This window comes from Trachinotus anak, unplaced genomic scaffold (assembly GCF_046630095.1).
Source record: "Trachinotus anak isolate AG129_WGS33_773 ecotype Australia unplaced genomic scaffold, CSIRO_AGI_Tana_v1 ptg000005l, whole genome shotgun sequence".
Taxonomy (NCBI): domain Eukaryota; kingdom Metazoa; phylum Chordata; class Actinopteri; order Carangiformes; family Carangidae; genus Trachinotus; species Trachinotus anak.
This window is the reverse complement of record NW_027273856.1, coordinates 14,058,787-14,085,391: the sequence shown is the minus strand read 5'-3', so window position 1 is coordinate 14,085,391 and position 26,605 is coordinate 14,058,787. Positions and strand designations below refer to the sequence as shown.

At 42.5% G+C, this 26,605-nt stretch overlaps 1 protein-coding gene across 1 annotated transcript in view; it reads right to left on the bottom strand.

Moving 5' to 3' along the window:
* nt5dc1 (5'-nucleotidase domain containing 1) overlaps positions 1–26,605 on the bottom strand; it is a 69,661-nt gene that overhangs the window by 3,428 nt on the left and 39,628 nt on the right. The window contains exons 8-11 of the mRNA XM_071478477.1: positions 22,567–22,664; positions 12,874–12,995; positions 5,528–5,701; positions 1,565–1,733 (exon numbers count right to left, since the gene is read on the bottom strand). Coding sequence (XP_071334578.1) covers positions 1,565–1,733; positions 5,528–5,701; positions 12,874–12,995; positions 22,567–22,664 — 563 coding nt within the window. The remainder of the gene's footprint in view (positions 1–1,564; positions 1,734–5,527; positions 5,702–12,873; positions 12,996–22,566; positions 22,665–26,605) is intronic.

The window sequence follows — 26,605 nt, the reverse complement described above, 5'->3', positions numbered from 1 at the left end:
CTGTTTTGACTCTTGTGAGTGTTTCTGGGTCGAAAGATGAAGACAGTGTTTGATGTGGCAGGTTTAACCACTAAAAGTTGAACATCAGATTGTTTGCTGTTTTTATGCCATGAATTTGATTCTCATGCACATTCTGTTTACCATATGAGTGTATTTGAAAGAATGCACAGCCAAACACTTGATCTGTGTCCCGCTGGAGAAAATCAAATGTGACTTTTTCTTGTTTTGCTGTTTGCAGAGAGCAGACTTCTGAAACTGTTTACCTGTTGTCTTGATAAATTCAGTATAATGTTAATTTCTATGAAATTATTTCCATCAACAAAATCATGTCATACTCATCACTCTGTCAATGCAAGCTGGTTTCATGTAGCCCTCAGCTGCTGAATAAATGAATGCAGAGGAAACACAATATTGAAATGATTTCACTGGGAAACAATCAAGTCAAAACCATCAAGTCTGTCCATCTGGAAAACAGAAAGTTCTGTGTTTCCATAAAGGTCCTGTCTCTGGATTGGCCAAAATCAGTTTGGAGAGTCTCAAGGGTCTATTTTTAGCCTAATTTTATTTTTCCTATGTGCTACCTCTGGACCATATTATTAACTGTTGTGTCATCTCCCTTCATTTTTATGTGGGGGCAACACACAACTTTATCTTCTTGTAAAGTCCACCTGCATGGAAATGCTGCAGATACTCTCATTATCGAACATCAGGTTATTGATACAAAGGCACAACCTTTGTTCAAGCATTAAGCTTGAAGCTAAGAGTCTGTAAAGTTCAGCAGCATCTTAGCTCAGTCTTATTTTATCAACTTAGGAAAATACCTGCCTTCATGCCATCATGTCATCACTGCATCAATCAAATAAGTCTCAGACAGGCTGCAGATGTGGCATCTTTTAGCATGAGCCTCTTTACACTTTCTGCCTGTTCACTTTTTTTTCCTATGCTATAGCGCTAGTTAGCAGGCAATTCCCTCCTGTTTTCAAAAAATATATCAAAGGCACCAGGAATATCCACAATGTCAGACACCTTTGTCCGTGCATCATGTTTTTTGGGGGGGATTTTTGTGAGCAAACAGGGAAACGTCGTAAAGGATGTGGAAGCCCTCCACCACAGTGATCACTTTCTCTTCCATTGTGCTTGGAGACAGAAAGGTTTACACAGTTGTGCTCTCTAGAGCAGAGTGCATCTACATTCTGATTGATTCCCGCTGAATCGCGTCATAGATCATTACCATAATGTTGCCTGGACATCACCATGCCAACAAGGGGCATGCGGGCAAAATGAATGACTTCTGGTCACTTTGATGTTCTGCCTCCTTTGGTCTGAACGTACAATGAGTTATCCACCAGCCAAGGCTAAGGATCAGGAGAACACACCTGCTCGGGGAGATCCACTTAGCTGAGTTGGCATCTTCTTTTAAATCATAAAACTTTAATGGTGGATTTTATGCTGTTTTAAGTTCCCTTTTTTTAAAGCAGATTTTTTTTTTTACCTTCTCATTTCTAACTGCCTTGTTCTTTGGAATGCCCATCTCCATACATTATGAGCACTTCTGTCCACATACCTGCTATGTGCTCAACACTAGGGATGGCCATGGTGCTGTATTTGTGGATGCAGTGGCAGCACCAGGTCAGTTTCTGGCTCTCCTCCTCCCCTCCTCCGCTTCTATGTACGTCGACAAAGTAAGAGCCCCACTGGTTGGACACGGCAGAGGGTGACTTCATGCCCTGCTCCTGTTGAGACAATCGAGACACAAACCGAACTATGTAACCGTGCGTCAAGATTCATTCTGGGGCAAGTGCAGACCTGATTAAAGGAAGTGGGAATTCTGCCCTGAGTGCAGGGAATATAGGGAGACTTCAAACTGGCTTCAACCCAGGCAGCTTTGAGGGTTATTTTCAGAAATGCAACGAATCATCAGTTCAGAGAAATCCCCTGTTCGCTTACTCATCATCACTCACACAACATCAATACATTTTATAGACAGAAAGAGCTGATGAGCAGCATTTGTTGTGACAACAGGATGTGGGAGGAGGATGTGATAAGAGACAAACCTCAATGCCTGAAAAATAAATTTGCACATTGCACAATATCAGCTCGTGTCATCAGAAACTGTTGCATAATATAGAAATGAGATTTTAAAAAAAGATGGATATCATCTCGTTAGGTATTTCTGAAGATGGGGGAGTGGGGAAAATGTAAAATGCTGAAACACAAACCTCTGACTGGAATTACTACAAATAACAGTGACCCAACTCATCACAGCAGATACTCAACAACCCTTACAGCGATAGTTGGGGATATTTTTTTTAAGTAGATTCAGAACGCTGCTCTCCCACTTTAGAGAAGCAGCCAGGACAAATGGCACAGAAGCTAAACGATGTGTATCCACATTATCCACTTTAAAGAATAATTAGGAATAAGGCAATATCAGTTGAAGTGTATGCTTTATTTGAAATATTTTCACCACTTGCTGTCAGGACATCGCTCAGCTTCTGTGCTGGCGCTCCGGGTGCTTCTCTAAACTGGGAGAGCGCTATAAATTTGGTGAAAATATTAAATTATAAATAAAAAGGAAAATGTAAATATTGTTTTTAAATGCTTGAATGATCTTCAAATAGACTGAAATGTTTGTTCACAGTTTTTTTCCTTCTTGTATGAAGGCCTATCACTGTGCTAAGACACTGACAGGAACTTTTATACTGTCGCTGTCAGACCACATCGTATACTTGTTTGCTATATCAATCTGATTGCACGCTGACAGATTACATCCATGGCAAAAAATCTCAGTTCAGTCCTGAATTGTTGGTTCATTAAAATAAAAAGTGCTCTGAGAAGGCATTGACTCCAGATTGTTATAAGGGTCAGATGTGGGGTGGCAACATTTCGAGAAGTTCCTGCGTGAGAATCAGACTGCTGGGGTGTTCCTGCCACGCACCATCAGATGGAGCTTTAAGATGATACTGACAAATGTGGAAGCCACAGGAAGAGGAAGTCTATAAAAAAATCTCATAAAAATCGAAATTTCATCTGTGTCAGTAATGTTGTTGATCTATTTATTAACATGTAATTAATGTCTCTGTACAGTGGGCTGATCTGTCAGATCAGTATGGTTTAAGCATATTTTTAACTCTCTTTGACTAAATTCTTGACTTAATTCTTATCTCTTTTTTTTTTCAGCTGTTATATTGGTGTTACAGATGCTCCAGTGTTAAAACTGTAGAAACAGACTGAATCTACAGTGTATTCATTAATATTCACACTGACAGACTCAACCAGCAAAGCAAGAATAGGAGCTTTGAGTTAAAAAAAAAAAAAAAAAAAAAAAAGTTTGTTTCAGCAACACCCTGCAGACACACCACAGTGACGAGACCGTCCAGGCATTTAGAAGAAGTTGTTGCACATCCACCGGAACTCAGTGGGATAGAAGTGAAAACTCTTGGACATATTCAGTTGGCTGAGCAACAACCGTGCATCTCTGTTTTCTTTGTACAGTGGTGTTTCTGCTGACGAAATGAAACTACAATGAAATGATGTTCCTCACAGGGGATATTATGGAGGGCTGGAAATGGGACTTAATGGAAACTTGGAGGTGAAAGTTCAGACACAAGTTGCACAGAGGGCAGTATTTGGTGGGGCGGGGAGGCCCATTAGCAAATTTGTGCCCTGGGGTTCTTAACCAGTTAATCTGGCCGTGGCTGAGTTCCCAGACCTCAGCAACTGAAAGGAATCATGGTCAGAATTATGACGATGAAACCTGAGCTGTAATAAATTTAATTAAAATTATCCATTTAAAACAAAGTTCATTCATTTGTCATGCACTGTATCTTTCCTGCACTGGATCAGCTCGGGGGGTCTTGAGGTCTGTGCTCTACAACTGTGGGCTGTTACTGTCTGAACTTGGTTCTGGTACCTGCACAATGTTCAGTTAGTTCAGAGGCAAGACTGCTGAACTACATCTGCACAGATCATGCTTTGCTCCTCCTTTACATGGCTGTCAAACCCTTTAAGCCCGGGACGACCCTTTGTTTTTGCTTCTTGCCAAAGGATGACTCCTCACTTTGTGCCTGTCAGGATTACAGGATCCTGCGGGTCAGTGTTAGAGACGCACTGGCTGCAATGTTCTTGCCTTATTCTGATTTCCTTTGTAAGATCTGTAACTGACAGCTTTTTTTTAATGCAAGGGGCACTCTCTCTGGATGATTATTATTATTATTATTTATTTATTTATTTATTATCTATTATCTCAAGTACAATTACCCTCCTCAAGTGCAATTACACTCTAATTCAAGTGCAATTTACCCTCCATGTTTCACTATCTATTATAGATATGTACACCATTGTTTTTATATTTAACTATGCTGCTTTGATTTCATGGAATAATATTCAAAAGGAGCTGAAACTCACATATTTGATCACTTAATGTGAATTGAAATCGGTTTAAAAGGGTCGAGAACAGAGCACTCTTGGTCATTGTACATGTTCTTAATTTTATTAGAAATTATTTTTTATATTTCACTCTTCTTCTTGTAAAGTGTGTAATAGTTATGTATGTCAGTGTAATATTGTCCTGCTGCTTTCTTGGATAGGGCTCTCATGAAAAAAGAGATTTTAATCTCACTGTGACTTTACCTGGTTAAATAAAGGATATAATAAAAATGTATGTCATCGCTTTTTCTTGTTTTATCTGGTTGTGTGTGTCATGTTTACAAGCTTTGTGTCTTCTGAGTGTGTAGCTGTGTGTGTGCGACATGAACCATCGTGTGGCGCATGAGTGTAAATATGAGTATAAATATATGAGTGAAAATATCCTGTTCTGCTCTGGGAGAGAGACCTGAGTGCTCCACTGATTGAACCCTGTTGGACATCTGTCCACCAAGAGCAGGAATCACAGCGATGCAGCAGAACCAGAGGTTTTATTCCACGCATTCTTCCTTCTTGTCAAAACCCAGTGCCTGCATTACCCACAATGCAACTTGACCACATACAGTTCAGTTAGAGATTGAGGTGTGTGTAGTAGTGGCTAATGTGGCCTGGAGCCTCTATCCCCAAACTTTACACCCGACTGATGCTGACTCAAGTGACATCACTTAAGGACATGAATCAGATTTCACACAAAAGACTTTTTACAACTTTATCAGGCACAGTCCAAGATTAATAAAGTGTTTTATCTATCTATCTATCTATCTATCTATCTATCTATCTATCTATCTATCTATCTATCTCTGAACACACTCAGCTGTGTCATGCACTACCCTCCAGCACACCTTTAATGTACACCTGTGTCAACACGCTTAATTTCACACGCTTCTTCAAAACCTACCATACATACACACACATAAAAACACGCACCTGATGATGCAAAAGAAGCCTACAGGCGTGTACTGACTCATACTAAGGGTAAATTGTGGCAGTGGCCCAGAGGATGGGGCTCACAGAGGTGGGGTTGGAGGTTGGGGAGAGAGAGGCCTGTGCTGGGCGGGGGGAACCGGCTGCTAAACGGAAACAGCTGCTCCAGTGAACTTACCTCAAACTTTCCCTTTTTCTCCAGAGGCTCCACTTGGGCCTCATTAGACATTGCTGCATCGCTCTTCGGGATCCCCTCCCCCTCCATCTCCTCCACTATCATCACCGTCTCCCACTTCCCAAAGCTGCTGGCGGGGAACATGTCCGACCTCATGCTGTCTCCAAAATACACCACCTGCGGGGCGGGGACAAGGAAAGGACAGAGGAGGGCAGCTTGTTTATTGTCGACTGCAGCGCAACGTTCAAATGCAGTAAAGCTGGCATATGTCTTATAAGCCCCCCCCCAGGGTGAACCAGACCAGACACGGTGAGTCTGCAAAACCAATTACATCCTCTTTGACCATCCCGTCTCTTTTGTCCCCCGCCTCCTGAAAGTAAAGCAGGTTGAGGCAGGCCTCACCGAGACGCATTCCAACACTGAGGCGAAGCAGGCACACGCTGCTCAGAGCTTTCACTCTGTTTCTGCCTGTTCCCTTCAGATGTGGAAGGAAATGGAGAGAGCAGGAGGAGGAGTGGAGATGGCTGGAGATTAAAATGAAAAGACAGAAGTCTGCTGACACCCTGAGCGCAGGAAAAAAAAAAAGTTTACAGTCACAACAGGATACAAAAGAGCGGAGGCCGGTTCGGAGGAACTCGAAAAAAAACATCTTCTGGGAGCAATTCTTCCTTTGCTTTTCCGACCATTAACACAGAACGGTGTCTACAACTGAAAGACAAACTCAAAGAAATAGCGAGACGCAGTTTTCAGGATGAGGATGATCAATGAATGAGTCTCACTACAATAATTGCAGGACATTTTTGGACTGAAAATACACTGTAAAAAATAGGGGACAAAATCCACAGTCCTTGTTTTCAGCTTATATGAGACTTCAGAAGCTTTGACAGATCAGATAACAACAGCGTCACATGACTCCGCTTCCTGTGATGCACACTGTGACTTTCCATGAGATCATCAACTGCTCTCTGCTCTCTCTCCTTTCTACTACTCTTCATTTTTCTAAACCTATTGATGAATTGTCACTGTCTTCTGCCCCTCACTGGGTGTTAGATTTGTCTCAGTTTGAGTTGTTACTTCCACCTCAGAGCCTCAGAGCCTCTCTTCTGATTGGCTGACTGACCTGTTGTTACTAGAGCTCCAGAGAGAAGATGTAAAACTACACTGAGATGGTTTTTGGTTCTTAAAACCATAAATATATCGTCTTCAACACTTCAAACAAAACACAGGAGAAGTGTAAAATATGGGACCTTTAACTGACACAAAGTATATTGTAATTGCTACATAATAACGTGGGAACAGACTTTCAAATGGAATGGAAAAAATTTGAAATCAGTAGATTCCTGGAATCTACTGCAAAGGGCTTCAGATTTATAAAACAACACAGCAGTTTGCTCAATAACTGGCTGTGATGTAAAGAGACATTTTTTGTCGTAAAAGTGCAAAGTCAGACATATGGTCCTTTAAGTTTTGACCTTTTTGCAAACTGGATGCACAACTGTGTTAATCAACAACATAATTATTTTCACTGATTTGATGCCTTCGACTGCACTTGAGTAAAAGACACGTTTATGAAGTTAGTAAAAATCAAACAAATGAAAAATAGCAGCTTAAAAAAACTGCTAACATGATGCTTCATTGTGTCAGTGATCAGATTTTTTTCTCCTCTGCTGCTCAGAGCTGCTCACATTTAGGTTGAAGCTGAAAATTTCAATTATTCTGACTTTTTCCCAAAAAGTAATATTCAAATTTAATGAAATCTGAAGACCTGAAATTGAACTAAATCAAATCTCTCTCCAGGAGTTACCAGACCATAAAGAGGATGTAAGACATTCCAGTAGCTGCCTGCAAGTCCCTCCCCCACACAGAGCTGAGCTGAGTCTCAGGCTGACGGTACCACATGTAAACAAACAGTAAGGCTAATCGGGGCCGCTGCTGGTCAGGCCCAAAGGGGAGGGGGCTCCAGGAGTCACATTTCCACCAAGGCTTTCCTTTCCCGGAACAGGCCATGGCTGGCCCTCGCACCCCAAATATCCTGCACCTCTCATTACCTAGCAGTGCTGCTGCTGCCAGAGTCCTGGGATCACTGTGATAAATATTTACAGAGGCCACGGATTCCAGCACAGAGGCAACGTATTATAAAAGAGACTCATTGTGGATGGATACAGTTGCATCAGCCTGAACCAGACTGAGCGCTGCATGAGTCGAAGCACCATGAGGAGAATCAGACTGCAGGCTACAGTTAAATCAGCTGGGCAGACTTCAGAGCACAACACTTGTCTCTCTTCAGTGGTTCTAAATGCAAAAAGGAATCAGCTAAGAAACATTAAAGGTCCCATATTTGACACTTTTCCAGTGTTTTATCTGAAGTGTTGATCTCCTCTATCAGGCCTCTCTCTGGAGTTCTTGTAACAACAGGTCAATCAGCCAATCAGAGGAGAGACTCTGAGGCTCTCTTCTGATTGGCTGACTGTTTTCTGAGTGATTGAGGGTGGCGACTGCTTTGTTGTGACATCACAAAGTTCCAGAAGTCCTGACAGCTGGTTTTAAGGCTCAGTTACTGAATACAGGCTGTGTGCATTTCTCTGTGGACTGAGGCTTTGATACTTTCACAGTATTAATATAGAACCTAGACCTGCTGTATAATCAAAAAACACATAGACATTTACCTTTATACAATATGGGACCTTTAACTTTCCTGAGCAGCCCTACTGGCCCAAGAAACAAAAAGAAAAAGTAAAAGTTTGTGGCCATTTGCTGAATGGATTCAAATAAATGGAAAAGTAAGTTTGATGCTTGATACACACTCCATAAATGTATGCATGTAGAAGTAGTAGAAGTGTCTTAGCCAAAATGTTTGTGTGTATTTAATCTACAAACACTCGAAGGAGGGAAAATCTGCTGATGGAGTTGGTTAGTTTCACTTTTCACCTGATGTACCCATCTGGCCAAAAGTTTTAGAAAACCTTCATTTTAATGACGCAATATAATCTGAAATTAAAAGCATAGAATAAATAAACAGGGAAGTTTTTTGTTTAAGTAAACTTAATTTAGAGCAGCTGAAAACACCAGTGGCGTTCTCTGCTCTCACCTTCAGTCCAGTTCATCTGAAACCAGCTCCACAGATTTTCAGTCTGGGGACTGTGCTTGTCTTCATCATGTGACGCCTCTGTCTGTTCTGTTCTTCTAATGCTGTGGCTCATTATCGTCCTGTAGGATGAACCTCCAACCAACCAGACTGTCTTTGTTACTGTCTTTTTTCTCACCATTCTCATGGCAATGTACAGTCCTACTTCCTGCTGTACAGTTTTGTCCTCATAATGCATCACTTTGTTCCAACACTGCATTTCTACAGACAGAGGGTTTGTCAACCTGCAGGAATTGTCTGTATTTACTTCATTTACTTCTACCGCTGCAGGAAAAGCTGGAAGTTTATTTCTTCATCCCTGAAAAATCCCTGTTTTCTCTGAATTGTACAACTTACCTTTGCACTGTCTAAGGTTACTTACTGAACCCGAACTACTGAAATTTCAATCACAACTGTAAAAAACTGGGTTGTTCTTAACGATTTGACCGACAGTATAGTTTTACTACTCCCAAAGATTGTTCTTGAAATACAGGAGAATATCTTGGATGAAGATCACTCTGCTTCTGTCCAAGTTTTCCAATCTTTATGTGCATTATTGTTAAGTCTAATGATGTAACTGGCACAATATCTCTCTGAGAAATGAGGACTTGAGATTTGACTTGGAACTGTTGCAAGACAAGAGCATCTCAGGTTGAGTTTGCGTGTATATTGACAGAACCTGGATATTTTGTCAGGCCTGTAAGAACATGACCTCAATTGTAAAACACTATGTGGCTTTATTCATATTTTAATTGTCTGACTTTTAATTTGCTTGAGAAGACTCATTCCAAAAGTTGCATTAAGCACTATCCTTGGTCTCAATTAGACAACTTTAATATTAAAGGCAATGTCATCTACCAGATACGTACGCTCACACATATTTTTCTGGCCAGTGCATCACGTCGCCAGATTACGTCCACTCCATTATGGCAAAAGTTGAGCCAGGTTAAACTTTTCTTGTGCCAAGTTTCTTCACAGGAGTTCTTTGTATCCGAGACCACACTCTGACAACACAGATGTCCCAGAAAAATAAATGAGTAGGGGAGGTTTTTTTTTTTTTTATCACAGTGCTAAAGTTGGTCTGAACAGAGCCTTATTGAAATGATCTAAATGGATGGTGAAGACATTCCAGCGTCTTCCAACGCCAAAGCAGGGAATATTATACAGGTCAGAGACAAGGACGCTGTGGGACCACTTCTGCTGAAAGTGTCAGTGCTGATACAACACACTCAAGGCTTATTGCTGTGAGCCTGTTTTTCCATCCTCTCGCTGTCAGAAACAGCTTACTGCAGCTTTAAGGTGACATGTGGACGGCCATCTCTTATCAACTCATCACTCAGAGAGGCAGTTGAAGCCAAGCTAAGCTAAGCCCAGGTACGCAGAGCTGCAGGCATGTCAAGGGGCCTTAATGAGCCCATTGTATAGCACACTGTGTGGGACACGGAGCCCAAGCAGAGGGGGGGGGGGCAAGAAGACAGCAGGCTAAAACCCCATTTTGTCTCAAATTCAGCTCTAAAATGTTCCTTTTAAGTTGTGAAAATGAATTGAAAAATGAAATGATTACTCTTTGATTACTCTTTGACTCTGGTTTACAATGTAGAATCAGTAATGAGAATTAATAGATTTTTAAAAGACAGGACACGAGATAAGACATTGTCTTGGACTCAAAGATCCAGCACCACTTGACATTTTGGGGACTAATTTATCCTGTCTTCTAAATTGTAAGCAAATTAAACTGTTTTTCAAAATGGCTGTGACTCACTGTGAAAGTCTAATATTGTGGAGAAACTATTAGGAAATTATTGACCTGTAAAATAAAGCTTCATTTGATTTTTCATGGCTTGCAAAGATTTAGTTGATGATAAAAACAGGAAAGGCACCTTTTAATGATCACAGCTAACCTTACTGAGTCTGCACGATCATGTCCCGTCAGCCCGGCCATAACGCCAGCAGTTTCAGCGCCGTGTTCAGCGGGAATTGTAATCTTCCCTGAATGCCTCCATTCAGCCCACTTGCATTAAGTCTTATCAGGTGAAAGTGGAGAAAAGTGAAAACACAGAGCGCCTCAGGTCACCCTGGAGGAGTGTTTAAAGCAGCTGTTAGTGCAGGTTGATACTGAATTCCTGGAGAGCTTTCTCCACGTGGCTGTGGAACAGAGGGGGCTTTGAGCAGAGCGGAGGGAGGGATGGGGAGAAGAGCTGTGGATGATGACGAGTACTGTTGGGTGGACTCTGTGTGTGCCTGATCTGTCAGGTTTTTTAAACATTTGTCATTTGTCTTTTTCTTATATTTAGCACTGTGAAACAGCCACAAGCTGTATGTAGCTGTATGACCTGAGTCCAGTTGTGTGACCAAAGTGAAGTAAATTGGCTATCTGCTTGCTAAGAGCAGTCACATCGGAAAGAGGCATAGCAAAATAACTTCACGTTTAGTTAAGTACTACTTTAGTTAGGTAGTTAAGTTAATCAACAGTTTGTCAGTTAATCTGCCACTTAACTTTTGAGTTCATTGTTTAGTCCATTAAATTGAAAAATAAAATGTTTTTCAGGGTGTGTCTCATCTTAAAATCATTTTCTAATCACTTCTAAAACCCAAAGATATTCAGATGACATCATAAAACAGAAAAAAAGCAGTGAATCCTGACACTGAACAAAACTATAGCCAGGGAATTTTTTTTGACTTGAAAATAACTGGAACAATGAATTAATATCAAAATAGTTTGCCGCATATTTCTCTCTTGATCAAATAATCAATAAATCATCATTAGTGGTCTCTTGCGGGGGTTAGTTGCCATTGAAAACATGTTAGCTAGCCAGCGACATGCTTCCTAGCTGGCATCGCTAACAGCCATGCCAACCAGCTGGCCAGCATGGTCACTCACAGAGGTGCATCGTCAGGAAAGGCAAACCAGGCAAATGTCTGTGGGGCCCGAATGCCCCCTCATGTTGACACATTTTATAAACTTAAACTTAAACCTTTCCCTCTGCACTGTGAACACATCCACTGGTCAATGAAATGTGAATGAAATCTTTTTGTGTGTTAATAAATGGACATCATCCCTATAAAATAACTAAGTATTGTATTAGTGATTCATGACCACCTTATCTTATAAATCAGACATGATGTCATCCTTTGGGGTTAAAGTGATAGTTCAGGTTATCTGACGTTGTTATTACTTCGCAGACCAGCTGTTTGAGTCAGACAGAGGTCAGCGTGGGTGTACTTGTGTGTAGGGATACAGTAGTTCAACGGCTGAAAAAATGTAGTTCCATAGAAAAGGAGCTGTTTGACGACAGGAGCTGGCAGCGCGCTGATCTGAATCTACTGCAGGTAATACACTGACTACAGATCACTACCTCACTCAGTGCTTCATCAAATAACCCGACCTATCACCATAAGGAGGCTGTGGCTGGGGGCAAAGAGCATTAGTAGTCACTTTTATATTGAAGGCTGTCACATGAAATTCTAAATATTTGTATGATCTGTTTATACAAGTGGGATATTCTGAACCTCATTGTGAATTTTTCACACACCCCTTATGAGCTTACTCAGGACCACTAGACCATTTAACAGATTTTCCCGTCAGATGAGGCTTCCCAGTGTGGGACGCAAAAATGCCACAGGCCAAGGCGCTTTCAGTGGAGTCTGTCTGATGTAGGTTTTTGTAGTTGGCTAAGGTTTCGACTGTTGAAGGCTCAGATGAATCAGCGTTTTCTTCAGGTCTGCTCACTGTGCCATCTTTTCTCCTTCTACTTGTGCTTCAGGATGTCGTCCTGTGCACTGTCCTTAGATGAATGTTGCAATTTTCAAAGGTGTTTTAGCAAACAAGTACAAAATCTTGAAATCAGAATATTGCATTACCTTAAAAAAAGAGCCAACCTTGCTGATAGTTGTTGGGCCCTTGCTTTTTGTCTACATGAGATCAAAAATAAAAAAAAGAATGGGCTGCATTGTACATAAGAGGCTGTTATGTGGGGAGTTGGCTGCAGTACACACAGCATGCTGGCACACAGCAGCCTTGTCAACAGTCGTGCCAAGGGCCACGTTCCTCCTCTCCATCACACCAGTGTGAATCTCCCTGCGCTGATTTATTATGAAGCCTTCATCTCTTTCAGCCTCTGCCAGCTCCAAAGTTGGGGTTAAACCTCAAAGCGAGCCGGAGATGTCCCTCAGCCAGAGACATCTGACTGCTCTCTCCTGTAATATACGATCTGGCCAGGCCTACCTTGGGCTCTGGTTTTCCCGTCATGGTCTTGAGCAGCTCGTGGAGGTGCGGCCAGTTGCCCTGGGAATACCAGCCGGGTTTGTCCAGCGAAGGTAGCCCCTCTCTCTCCTCCACGTCGTTCACTGGAGGAAAATAAAATAAAATGAGACTTGCATGAGTCTGACCAAACAGCCAGCTGCTACAAGACCACACAGCCTCCAGCCGTCCAGCACCAAACCTCACCACAGCTCTCAGCCGCAGGCTCGCAGGGAAACACGACAGAGGCAGAGTGTGAATAATATGGACAGAGAGAGACTGGTTCTAGTGTCCCCACTAAAGCAGCTGTTCCTGAGCTACAGGTTAGGATCCCTGTGGGGGTTCAACAAGGTAAATCTCAGGGGTTGCAAGATGACCAACAGAGAAGCAGACAAAAATCTTCAAAAAATCTACAGAATCTTTTTTTTTTCCCAGATTTTGCTTTAATCTTTACCTTCACTTAATTAGATTACTTTAAATGATCCAGTATTCACTTATACAAGGTAAAAGGTTTGTGAACCATTGCAGAGGAACAGTTACTGCTGACTGTACCCTCTGCTGTGGTGTGCTTCTCTTCCTTTGTGTTTTTATTACTCAACTGTGTTTAGTTAATTTCCTCAGTGACAACTGTGACCAAAAAATATTTGTGGAAGACTTTATTCCCACAACGAAAATGACACGAAAACATAATAAAAAAGTATCTTTTGAAAACAAAAGCTCGAGCAGAATCTGGCACAATTTTCATTTACAAATAAAAACGAACGATAATGTGAAGACAGACAAATGGAATTAATAATAATTAACCAATTACTGTTTAAAGCTAAGTCATACACCTCAGTTAACATCTTGACAAATGTGGAGTTAGACTTTGTAAAGCCTGAAGTTAAAACTGTATCCTCCACCACTCAAAACTAACCGCTCTTAAGAAGTTGGTTTAGCTCACTGACCAGTTACACTGATAAACACATCATCAGTAATGTTGCCTGACATTATTGGTTCTAACAAGGAAAAAATATTCATGGACTAAACACATCTACACTGACACCAGAAGAGGTGGGACAAGAAATTAGATAGATAAATAGATGATAGATGGATAGACAGATACTTTATTAATCCCTTGGACAACTATTTAGAATTTCCCCAGCAGCTCACACATGTGTTCAGTTAATATTTGAGTCTATGTCATGCTCCACTGCCTTTGGCTGAGGTGTTTAACAGCCTGATGGCAGTGGGAACAGAGGCTTTCCTGAACCGCTCAGTCCTGCAGCAAATTAAAAAGTCAAGCTAGCGCAACTTTATTGCTAACGCTAACATTACTTGAAAGTGTCCACCACCAGTAGGAATAAATACTCATGTAGATTGACTAATTCTTGCCAAAGAAATATTACTGGATTCATTTTAACTGACTTCATTTTAAGCTAAACAACTTTTGTTGTTTGTTGTTTGTGCAGCACTGGCTACTAGCATGAGCAGCATGTTAGCAGAGACACAGCAGTAGCTTCAGTGAACCATATGTGTCTATGCAGGATGCATTCAGGCACAGTACTGAGTGTAGGTCACCTGATCTCGGCTGCATTCACACAATCACATTGGGTACACAAGGGTGGAATTAAAGCTTCTTTAATTGGATGTGTTGTTTTGGCTATTAAGTCTCTGTATGAAGACACAGTCTTCCAGCAGTCATTACCTCAGCTCAGCTCAGCTCAGCAGTGGAGGGGAAAACCAGGCTGTGAGTGAAAGCAGAAGTGGTGACTCGCCCCTTCAGACCCAGCCATGTCCCTCTCGTCTCAATCCAAGCCCGCTACAACACCACGTGGAAGTCAGGAGTGCTTCCAAAACCTCACATCTACCCTCCAAGAATGTCGGAGCCATGCGTTCAGCCATGCAAAACACCCAGTCACAGTGAGCTCACCGCGCTCATGAACAATGACTCAGGACTTTCCGCTTGTTAGCTTCATGTTTTATGATTGTGTCAAAGAAAAAGTGATTCAGTGAAATGAGTCCAGAAAGGTCCAACTACTGGTTTTACTGTGTATTTAATTAACAAGCAAACATAAATGTAACTGACAGTGAGAAATGCATAGTAGTACAACAGTGGTGTAGTAAAATAAAGCCTGACTCCAAGTTGACTTCTATAAATTACTCAAAGATGCTAAATCTAATATGTACAGAACCATATGTACTCTCTGCCATTGTATTTGAGTTCCACTATATAGTGCCCTCAAAAATTCTACAATAAAACAAAAAACCCCAGTGTTTCTTTCTGCTAACAAACCCAATGCAATGCCCAGATGCAGACAGCTGTATGACATTGGAGGGTCGTCAGCTGATGCAGTTCACCTGGGTCTTCCGGACTATAAAAGCAGCTGGCCCATGTCCTCACTTGCTCTCCCTTTCCAATTGCTGACATCCATTTATTTTGGTGTCACATTTTGCTTTTCCACATACAACACCTCCACAGCACATGTGCCACTCATCCATGAGCTGCTTTCATGGCTAAACGTGCTGATTTCCACACCTCGTTGCTGTTTGTTCTTACCTATAACCTTTGCGTGAACTCCCTTCTTTGTCACATTCACTGAGCCGGTCTGTGTCAGTTCAAAAATCACAATTTACCCTACTCATCCATTATTTAGGAAGCGGTGAATGAATTCATATTTCAGACTCAGCCTAAAAGCCCATGGCTCTCTGAGGCTGTACACAGCTGTGCTTTGAGCTAAATGCTAACATCAGTATGCTAACATGCTCACAAACAAAATATAAATAATAATGTAAAATACTGATTTCAGCAAGTAATTTTTACAATGGCTGCTGTCTCAGGTTAGTGTGTTAGCATGCTAACAGGGCAAAAACATGTCCAAAAGTGGTCAAACGAAGTGTCATTTTTTGGGGCGCAGCGAGACAAGCTGTAAACACAACACTGACATATTACACCATTACATTAGCAAACATGTCTATTTACAGATCAGGCAGACTCTCTATCTATCTGACCAATGGAAGTCAAATACCCACTCTGCTTTTAGTTCTGTTTTGGTCTCCACCATGTCCTGAGAAATATCTGGTTCTTTAGCTGATGATTGTCAACTACACTCTAACTGTGCCTGTCGACTGTTTGGTGCTGGGGCAGTACTGTAAAGTGGGTTCATCAGAACTTTTTCACCGAAAACAGCTTCCTTCTATGACAACGAACAAAGCTGATGCAAGTAAATAGTAAATTTATGGGCCATAAAACCAAAACAATGACCTGACAAACACTGAAGGTACAGTAAAGTGCAGATTCAGGTGATAATCTTGACCTCCACAAATGAACGTAACATCAACAACATGATTTCACCTGCTGCTGATGTAAAAATACTGAGCAGTGCAACTTTAAACTCTAAATTTAGCTCATAATGTTGTATAAATGAACGCACATAGTGATTATACGACTTCACGTGGCAACACCACAACGTGCAGAACAAGTCAGGAGTGCTGCATCCTTTCTAAAGATGGTGTACTGTACATGAGGAGCTGGGGAGAGATACAGAGTGGAGCCGGCAGTTTACTGTCAATCTGTCAATACAAAACAGAGAGGCTGCTTTCCCATGCGAGATCGTACTGAGTCATTGCTGTGCAGAACCATGACTCTGTGTGTTTCGAGCTGAGCAAACAAAGAGCTGAGAGAAAGAGAAAGAAACGTTTGAAACTTTTTTACTCAGATATTTGTGAAGACACTATGAGTCACTTATGTATATTTTTCTGAAATTTCATAAACATTGTGTCCTAACATTTTGTGATTATATACGGGCTGTTTTTTTGGGTTTTTTTTTAGTCAGTGGAGGTGCTGACACACAGGAACGTGATAACAAACATGTTGCAGGTGGTTTTTATTATCTGGACTGGTGCGGTCTAGTTTGTGGTGCTTCTTTCAGCAGTAACCACAGCTTATTTCAAAAGGCCTGTCAAAGAACTCTTAGACAGGACAGAGACAGTGAAATCTGCAAAGCAATTTCACATGTAATTACAGTGATTACAATAGAAAGTGCTGAAGCATCCTTTCCGAAACAGCAGCTCTTTGTTTTTCATTAGCAAAAGTGTGTTTCATTACATTTAAAATGATTTAAATGGCTTTTCTTTTTCTTTTTTTTACACTTGAAGATTAGTTTACTTGCTGTGGTAAATACTCAGACCAAGAAAGCGGCTGCGTTATGTCTTCTCTCTGTGGCATTTGTCGGAGAAAGTAACCCTGGTGATGTCACAGTGATGTCATCAGGGTTATGTCGGCTTAGACTTGGAGAGCACACATTTATAACAGAAAGCCAAACTGGTGACAAACTAGTGGCGTGGAGTTCACCTAACCAAGAGATGGTAATCAGTTGCATCATGGGTAATGCAGCATTAGGTATTTTTGGAGTTTAATTCCTACTGGGGATTTTAAAAAATCAGGATATCTCAGCCTCTGCTACTTCAGTTTTGACCACTTTGACCACATTTTTAACCTGTCTCTTATGAGTCCCCCAACTTTATTTATAAAAACTGCAATTCTAAATTGCTGGTGCGACCATTTCATTTCCTAGTCTTTCTGGGTTTTGGTCTCATGCTTTCATTTTTGCCAAGACTCTTTCCAAACAGACTTTGATTTCATAAGATTATCCTAGTTGATTCAAAATCTGACCAATAATGACAAATCACACTCTTTAATGGGTCAACACAACACAACATAAGAATGCAGTCAAAGTTACGCACACAAAAATACAAGGACATGTCATTTATTTAGAATAGCAGTGAATGTGGTGAAGCAGCTTTAATTAAACAAGAAAATGACTTTTAAATGTGGTCTGATGGTTGATCCTTGGCTGTTATCTAGGAATCAATAGACCCCCTTGCTGGAAGTAGGTTATTGCTCCTCTGGACAGGCAGTGGTCTTTAAGTTGACTGACTGGTATGTAAGACCAGCGGCAGCAGCAGCATGAAAGAAGACCCTCACCCTCAGACAGAACCACGGTGTTCTACAGAGCACGGGGCTCTGCAGGTTCAACCTGAGGTTAAATATGCTACAAATATTGTGACAGGAGAGAGTGAAAGAACAAGTGATGAGCACCGGCACATGTGGGAGTGTACGTACGCGCATGCACACACACACACACACACACACACACACACACACACACACACTGGTAGTAACAGCTGTGAGGACACTGGACTTTGACAGCAGGAGGAATGAGAGGTATGTGGTCTGGAGAGCACAGAAGTGCAAACTGTGCCACTGAGACCAGCAGCTTCAAAACTGCAGCATTTTCATAGAAATAAAGAACGATGACGATGATGATGATGATGATGATGATGCTGTACAGTACCTCCTGGAGCCTGAGGTTATCAGGTGATTTGTGTGACATGTAACTGATTACAGCACATTTGAAATGATGGCCTTCAGCTGGATCTCTCAGCCCAGGGCTAATCTAAACCATAAACCACAGCCTAAAACAATATATTTTGCATTCAGTAATTTTTTCGTTCCCCCTGGATCCAAATGCAAAACTTAGTACTGGTCCAGTCCACTTCTAATCCACTGCCAGAATACACGTCACACAAAGGAGAGAGGGTCAGGTTTTTTTGCGGAGCTCTGACAGTTTACAGCTCTTCAGCTTGGCTGTGCTGTTTGAAGCTGTGGCTGTGGATGTGGCTATTGCTTGAACTGTGGCTTCATCTGTGGTTGAATGAAGGGTAGTATAGATATGGCTACGGTACTGTACTGCTCCTTTTGACAACAGCCAAGAAAGGATTGTTAAGCCACATGGAATTTGAACCCATAGTGATTCAGATGTGACCGACTGTCTTACCACACACCACAGGAGCTTCACTGCAACTCGCTCAGTAAATTCACTGCACACATACAACATCTACACGTACTTAGTGTTACGGGTTTGATACGGAGGGGCTCGCTACAGATGCAGCTGCGTCACTCATCTCACAGCAGGTGGAGCCGAGGTGCTGCCAGATGTGTCCTCTAAATATTTGACTGCATCCTTATCTGTGACGAACATAAACAAGTTGCATCTGTGAATATACAGACTGTACAGATATGTATTACGGCTGGAGTTTGATGACTAGATCGTACAAAGGAGCATGAAACACACAACACGCCTAAGGACAGAAGACAGACCTGTTTATTCCTGTTCTAGTCAGAAAAACCGACAGTTGTGCTAGAGCAATTTGAGCTACAGTCGACTTTTTCCAATAAATTGATTTCTTAACTGTCATATAAATGAGAAGAGGTAGATTCCTCTGCCACATACTGTAAAGAGGTTTCCAACTGGCTTTTTAATTAAACACATATACAGGACAAAGTCTTCAACCAGGGGAAGTAACAGCAGAGTGATGGGATGACAGGGCAGATTATTACATGCAGTGATTCTTCTTCCAATTCCATCCAAAGTCCAGCTGACACAGAAACACACGCAAAGCAGCCTCTAGAAGTCTGAATACGTTGGTTTCCGCCGCTGCAGAGTTCACTATTTGTTCAATTCAGACATTTCCAACACTGTGTGTGGAGAAGCTCTGCTCTCTCTGTCCCTGTCTGTCCTCTCACTGGTCTGCTGTGACAGACACACGGGTAGGAACAACTGATTACTGCCCTGCTGCATGTACTGGCTGTTTCTGCACACTTGTTCTCTGATCACCTGAAAATTTTTTCTGCGAGACCGAGTTTCTAGAGTAGTGGGCAGCGGAGGTGTTGTAAGTACCTGCGTCTGCTGCAGAGTCATTTGACCCAGGTGTGAACACCGATTGAACTATTTTCAATTGCCAAGAAAAGCCAGATGTTAGTGGACCTTGTGACCAGTGGAAAAGGGACCTCAGTCAGTTCTAGAGTGCCTGTAAATGCAATAACCATGAATGACTCTACCTCAGGGTTTCCTACTAGGTGGGCATGCTGGGAAACCTCCAAAGGAGGGCGCCCTGGAGGCCCCAAACCACAAACTGTCTCCTTTCACCGAGAAGGAGCAGCAGCTCTACTCTGAGCTCCCTTGGGATGTCTGAACTCCTTACCCTGTCTCTAGAGTGAGCCCAGCCACCATCTCAGGCACCTGTATCTTCAGCCTCATCCCTCAGGTCACTGCCCAAAGTTCATGACCACAGATGACGGCTGGAACATTGACTGACTGGCAAATCGAAAGCTTTGCCTTCCAGTTCAGCTCCTCTTCATCACAACGGTGAAGTGCAACACTTGCATTACTGTTGATGGAATTGTAAAATGACTGTAATCCCAGTGCTAATACAACTTTAAGCCCCGGGTTACATGTATTATGAGAAGCCCAGTTTAAGTCCTAGTGGGCTTCCAGAGCCAAAGAGTTTGAGTTTCCCACGGACAGGTCGATCTGTCCCTTCAATTGCTAGAGCTTTAGGATTGATGGGGACTGGATTCTATCCCAGCATGCATTGAGCATGAGCTTGGGCACACCTGGAGTCACCTATTTACCTTGCCTGTCTTTGGACTGTGGGAGGAAACCCACACAAGCATGGACAAAACATGTAAAGTGCACAGTACTGAGATTCCCCAGATAACAAATAACAGTCAATACAAGACGTTCTCTTAAACAATTTATGATCTGATAATCAGCTGCATGCACTCCCTATAAATACATGCCAACTCTGATCTGATCGTGCTTGGACGGCGTTTAACCATCAGCCCCGAAGTAATAAACCTCCCGTGTCAAATTCTTCTACATAAACTTTATAGGCTAATAAATAAAAAAAGAGAATTTTAAGCATGCAGCATATCAAGCGATGTTTCCAAGTAAAACAGGAGTGGCCAGTCTGTGTGGAGGCCAGGGGAAGAGCAGATGCTGATGCTTTTTTTTTCTGCCAACGTGGCAAAACTCAGGAAGAGCGAGGGAAAAGAGAGAGAGAGGGGAGAATATTTTAGTGAGTAGATCATCCTGTCTTCACACATAATGCATCCCCTGTGTTATTGCTGGAAGGGGGACAATCCAGACAATCCAGATGAGGGGAGCATTCCACCAGGCCGCCCCTTTCTGTCAGTGCACACCTTTAACATGAGCATACAGGATCAGATGCCTGGGCTAATGAGAGAGGGGGGACGGCCCACAAAGGTAACTGGAGTTATGCGGTCTGCTGATTGGCAAGGATCTGATCCAATGAAACGCTGACAGATGATATTCATCTAACAGCTGCTGGAAATCTTCATATTAAAGGTCCTGTATTGTATAAAGTTAGATTTCTATGTCTTTTTTGATCATAAAGCAGGTCTAGGTTCTATATTAATACTGTGAAAGTATCAAAGCCTCAGTCCACAGAGAAATGCACACAGCCTGTATTCAGAACCTGAGCATTAAAACCAGCCGTCAGGACTTCTGGAACTTTGTGATGTTACAAGAAAGCAATTACACAGCCCTCAGCCATGCCCCAAGCCCCGCCCACCTGGACTCACCGTCCAACCTTGCAGGATTTGGTTTCTCTAAGTGTTTATATTTTTAATAGATCACTCAGAAAACTGAGGCTCAGAGGCTCTGAGCCTCTCTTCTGATTGGCTCACCAACCTGACGCACAAGTGTCTTTCAGACCAAAGCAGTTGTTTTCCTGTTCAGCACCCATGTTGTTGATATACACCTGTGCCCATCTGAGTGCCCATGGGCGTGTTTGTAGTGAAGTGAGGTGTGGTCAGGTGCATTGGTGCATTGCTTTTCCCGAGGCAGTGGAGAGCGATTGCGCGACTGACTAACAAAATCTGGTTTGAGGTCAGTGGTGCAGTATTTCACTGTTATTTTAAGTGCAAATTATCAAGAGAGTAATATGCTCCTACATAGGCAGGAACACAATGTGCAAACACTTTGCTTATGTGTAACAGGCTGCTCAAGATGTGCTTCAGGTGTTTGGATAAGTAAGGTGAAACATGGAAATGTTCAGAAGGTCGGGGCGTTCTCTGTGGCATATTGTGTGTTGTATGGAGGTTGGAGGTTTCTTCCTGTTAAAAGGGAGTTTTTCCTCCCCCCTGTCGCCAAGCACTTGCTCTTTGTGGGAACTGTTGGGTTTTTCTCTGTAACAAAGTAAGGTCTCCACCTGACCCTGTAAAGGGCCTTGAGATAATGTATATTATGATTTGGCGCAATACAAATAAAATTGAATTGAATTGAACTGTATAACATCGCCACGCGTCATGGATGTGTCTTGAACATACACAAGACTCTGCAGAGGAGTGTTCTTTCTCACTACCTGGTAAATCCACCACAGTGTTTCCCATTCACCGCCCAGACTAAATTTGTCCACCACAGTTTCATAAAGAACCAAAAATGTATTTACACTTCTGTCAATATAACATGAAAGATGTCAAATATTGAGATTTTTCTTCATTCCAGCTTTGGACTGTAAAAATAGAGCCCTAACTGGAAAGTCAAACCTCAGGCTCATCAAAACACTTTTTTTCATTTATTTGGGCTGAGATTGACATTGTTTTCTTATTTGTCATTGACAGAAAATAAATCAGGAATAACTCTGAGACTAAATTCATGGTTTAAGTCTGTGGTTCCAGCTCCTCAAATGTTATCCTCTGTTTAATATCACTGTAAACAGAATAACTTTGGATTTCGGACTATTGGTTGGACAAATAAAACAATTTCTACTTGGACTCTGGGAAATAGTATGGTCATTTTAAACTATTTGTTGATGTTTTAAAACACTCACCCAGGGTCCTGAATGGCCTCTGCTGGGGCACCAACGAGAAGAAACCGGGCTTCAGGGCGTTTGTGATGATGACGTCAAACAGCTCCTCAAAATCCTTCCTGCAACAGCCAGAGAAACAACATTAACCTCTGTGACAGGCGCCCGCCTGGCCGCAGTGTGAGGGACAATGCCTGGACGCCATCCAAATACACTGACTTACACAAGCACAAATAGCTCAGTGAGGCTAAACAGTGTGTACAGATGATGGAAAGCATGGTGCAATAAACAGTGTACACATACAGCACTGCGGAGGGAATACTTAGCCTGATAAAGTAAACACTTTGAGAGGGTAATATACACTCTCACAGGGCTACAGTCATGAGAACAAGTGGGACAAGATCTGGACGGAGCCTCCAAGGAGAACAGTACAGAATATGTATAAGTACAGTGTATGTAGAGGACCCTCTGTACAATCTTCCATATAAAGTCAGAGGCAAACAGCAGTCTCACAAAACAGGAAGGACATCTTACTGGGAAGCATGTAAACCGTTCAGTTTGATGTATGTGCATGTGTGTGTGTGTGTGTGTGTGTGTGTGTGTGTGTGTGTGTGTGTGTGTATGTGCACACTGAGCAGTTATGGTACAGGCTGATACAACAGTCATGACTAGTTAAAGAGCTCATTTAGGGAATCTGTACTTCTATTATGACTTGTATGACTGAAGTTAAATTTGCTATTATTCTGTAACTTTGTGATGTCACAACAAAGCAGTCACTGCCATCAGGCATGCCCCAAGCCCCGCCCACCTGGACGCACTATCCAACTTTGCAAGATTTGGTTTCTTTGAGTGTTTACCTGAAATCTGCTATATCTTTATTGGATCACTCAGAAAACAGGCAGCCAATCAGAAGAGATGCTATGAATATCAACACTTCAACTAAAACACAGGAGAAGTGTAAATTACACTAAATGAATTAGCTAATGTTGCTAATAGAGTTAAGTATTTAGCAGCAACTCATGTAAAAATAGTGAAATGCCTTGAGCTTACAAAGAAATAAAACTACACATAGACAAAATTCATTAAATGGTTTTATGCCTTTAATACAGACACGAAATAGAAGTCAGGAAACAAGGGGAGGGGGAGATAAGGAATGAGATGCAACAAGTTTCCCACCAGCCAAACTTGTGACACAGTTCCACAGTTTTCATATAAAACCAGGTCAATCCAGAGTGAAATGAGAAAACAAAAATATGTAGTGTTCAGCTTTGATTATCTTTTAAACTAATTTCATGTTTCCAGGTTCAAGCAGCTCCCACCTCCACTTTATCTGCCTCACAACAGAAAGCAGAACTATGGTATGGTACAGTCCGGCTGTAGCTGTGCGGGTGTTGTGATTCAGACAAATGACAGCCTGAAGACAGCACAGTGTCCAGCAGCATCAGGAAAGTCTCCCAGTATCCACAGGAGGACGCGTCAGGACGACCGCTGACCTCCCGCCCCGAGAGCTCCAGCAGCAGCTGACACAACTTCAGTGAACAAGAAACCTTTCACCCCGATGGAGGACATTTGAAAAGACACATGCCTGTGTATGTAAGGTCCCACAATTCACACAGTGGAGCATTTTAGCCTTGTTTATCTCATTGTTTTGTTTTGTTTTTTCCGATCAAGACTGTTTCAAGGGGTTTGTGATCAGCAATGAATTAAACTAAAATGGATGAAGTTGTCCAGCATTCGTTTTCATTTAGGATTTTGTAGTCAAGGACAAAAATCTATGGAGCCTGCGTGGTACTAATGTTATGTAATAAAATGGGACATCTACCCTCGGTAATGGAGGTGCTGCTTGGCTGGGCAGCAATGGCACTTGTGCACAGAGTGTCAAATACATGGCATTCCTGGAATTTAAGCCCACGCTGCATAGAAAGTTGTCTCAGCATACTACTGGTGTTTCCACCCTTACTTGAAATGACCATTTTACACACATTACAGTTTTTCCTGCCAGTTGCGAATTTAATTGTGGTGGTGGGCCGTGCAGAGAATGTAACCCAGGTTATTTTCTATCGCTACAATTTGCAGATGTCCCCTAAACGCCTCACTGCAGACTATCGGTAGATGCTATAATTTACCAAAGTTCCCCAAACGCCTCACACGCAGGCTATTGGTAGAGGCTAGCTGGGCAGCTGTGCACAAACATGTATTGCAGCACACCCAATTCAGACAGGTGTGAGGCCAAAAATTTGGCAGCTTGAGTAGAGCCTATGTCTGCGCAACTGTCGGAAAAAAGATGTCGAGGCTCAGAGGCATATGATTCTGATGTTTCCGACCATTTAGAACCAGTTCTGGATTCCCATTCCTAATTTTGGAGATTTTGTGAATCTTCCTTCTTAGCTTGTAACTGCAGTTGAAGCTGGAGAAGCTCCTTTGGCTCTCTCTGGGCTGTTATCACGTCTTATAAGCAAGAAAAGAAGCTCAACTTTAACAACCAACAAACCAATAACAGCTGTAAATGCCTTTATCTGGTCAGGCCAAGTGACAGCAGCTTCGGCCTCTCCTGGCAGCATGTTGGGTGGTGGTCAGTAGCCTCCTGTCAGACAGATCTGGGCCTTGTTGTGCTACTTCTGACAGATGACTGTCACTGGCCTGCAGCCAGGCTGAGGGCGAGCGAGGGTTTTCTCTGGAAGAGTGTAGGGCAGGAGAGGCTGTCTGTCGCAACACAGTGCTTTCTCGTCAGTGACATGACACACTGAGAGCGAAGGTGTTGCGCTGTATTGTACTGAATTTAATAAGTGTGTTCTTGGAGAAGCGGTGGGTAAACTTTGAGCGGAAATAAAAATAAGGAAGGATCTACCCACCCTACACACATTTCCACCACGTCTGGCAAAATAAAGCCAGTCTAATTTCCTCTTGTAATTGTCACAACCTGAATCTGCATCTCTTGACCTTGTAAAGTTCTAACTTGAATGTGATCTTGAGCACAAACACACACACAGACACACAGACACACAGCTGGGGTTCTAGCTGCTCTCCTCGGGAGGTGATGCATGCTGTGGTGTTGCAGGTCATGGACACAAGAGGGGAGGGGAGCAGCCAGTGAAACAGCAGGGGAGCAGGGGAAAAGGTTGAGGAACAACAGGAATGACCAGGCTGCTCACTGCTGAACAGGAAATCGAGAGAGGGAGGGTGGTGTGGTGTGGGGTGAGGGGGGTCGTGGGCTGCACAAGCCACGTGAGACAAACTGGCATCCAGAGCGTAACGGCCTTAACTCGACCTGCAGTTTGGCGACTCGGACAGCAATCAGCTCACAGAGCGAAGAATGAAAAAGCAGACCACATCACGAGGCGAGTGCAGCGTAAGATAACAACACCACGCAGAACCAGAGAGGCTCGTGTTTGTTCGATCACAGCAGCAACACGGACGCTGTGTTTTTTCAAGGCCCTCTTGCTGCTCGACCGAGTGTATAACTGGGCTTAGTCTACAAAAATAAGGCTAAACCACACAGGGTGCAGCACAAAGCCAGTGTTAAACTACAGAAAGCCCCCTAAGAGAATAATCCCCTCTGCTGCACAACCACAGCTGTAAAATGAAATGCTGAGTGTTACTTCTGAACCGACAGCTAACAGCTAACTGTGAGCAGGTGGACTCAGTCAAACTAATGTATTTAATTGGCAGACTCATTGGCCATTGTTTGGCTTTATTTGTGTGGCCACAGTGAGAGAGAGACACAGGAAAAGTCAGGGAGAGAGAGGGGGCGATGACATGCAGCAAGGGGCCACAGGCTGGACTGTGTGTGATCCTGGTCCTGTTTCAGCTTTAGTAGCTTTTTCTGGAACCCTGAAAGTAGCTATCTTAAAATTTGGTACGGTAAGCAGTAAGGGTCAAACTACTATCTCCAAAGTCAAGAGTGAACATCCATTCTCAATGTAAAAATAATGTTGGCTAGTTAAGGTTTAAGTAGCACCATGTATATCTGCTTATAGTATGTATGTATACTCTATGTTAGCAATTTTGTGTGGAGTTACTGCTGGTTAAGACACCACTGCCTTTATAAAAGGCATCTTTGGTA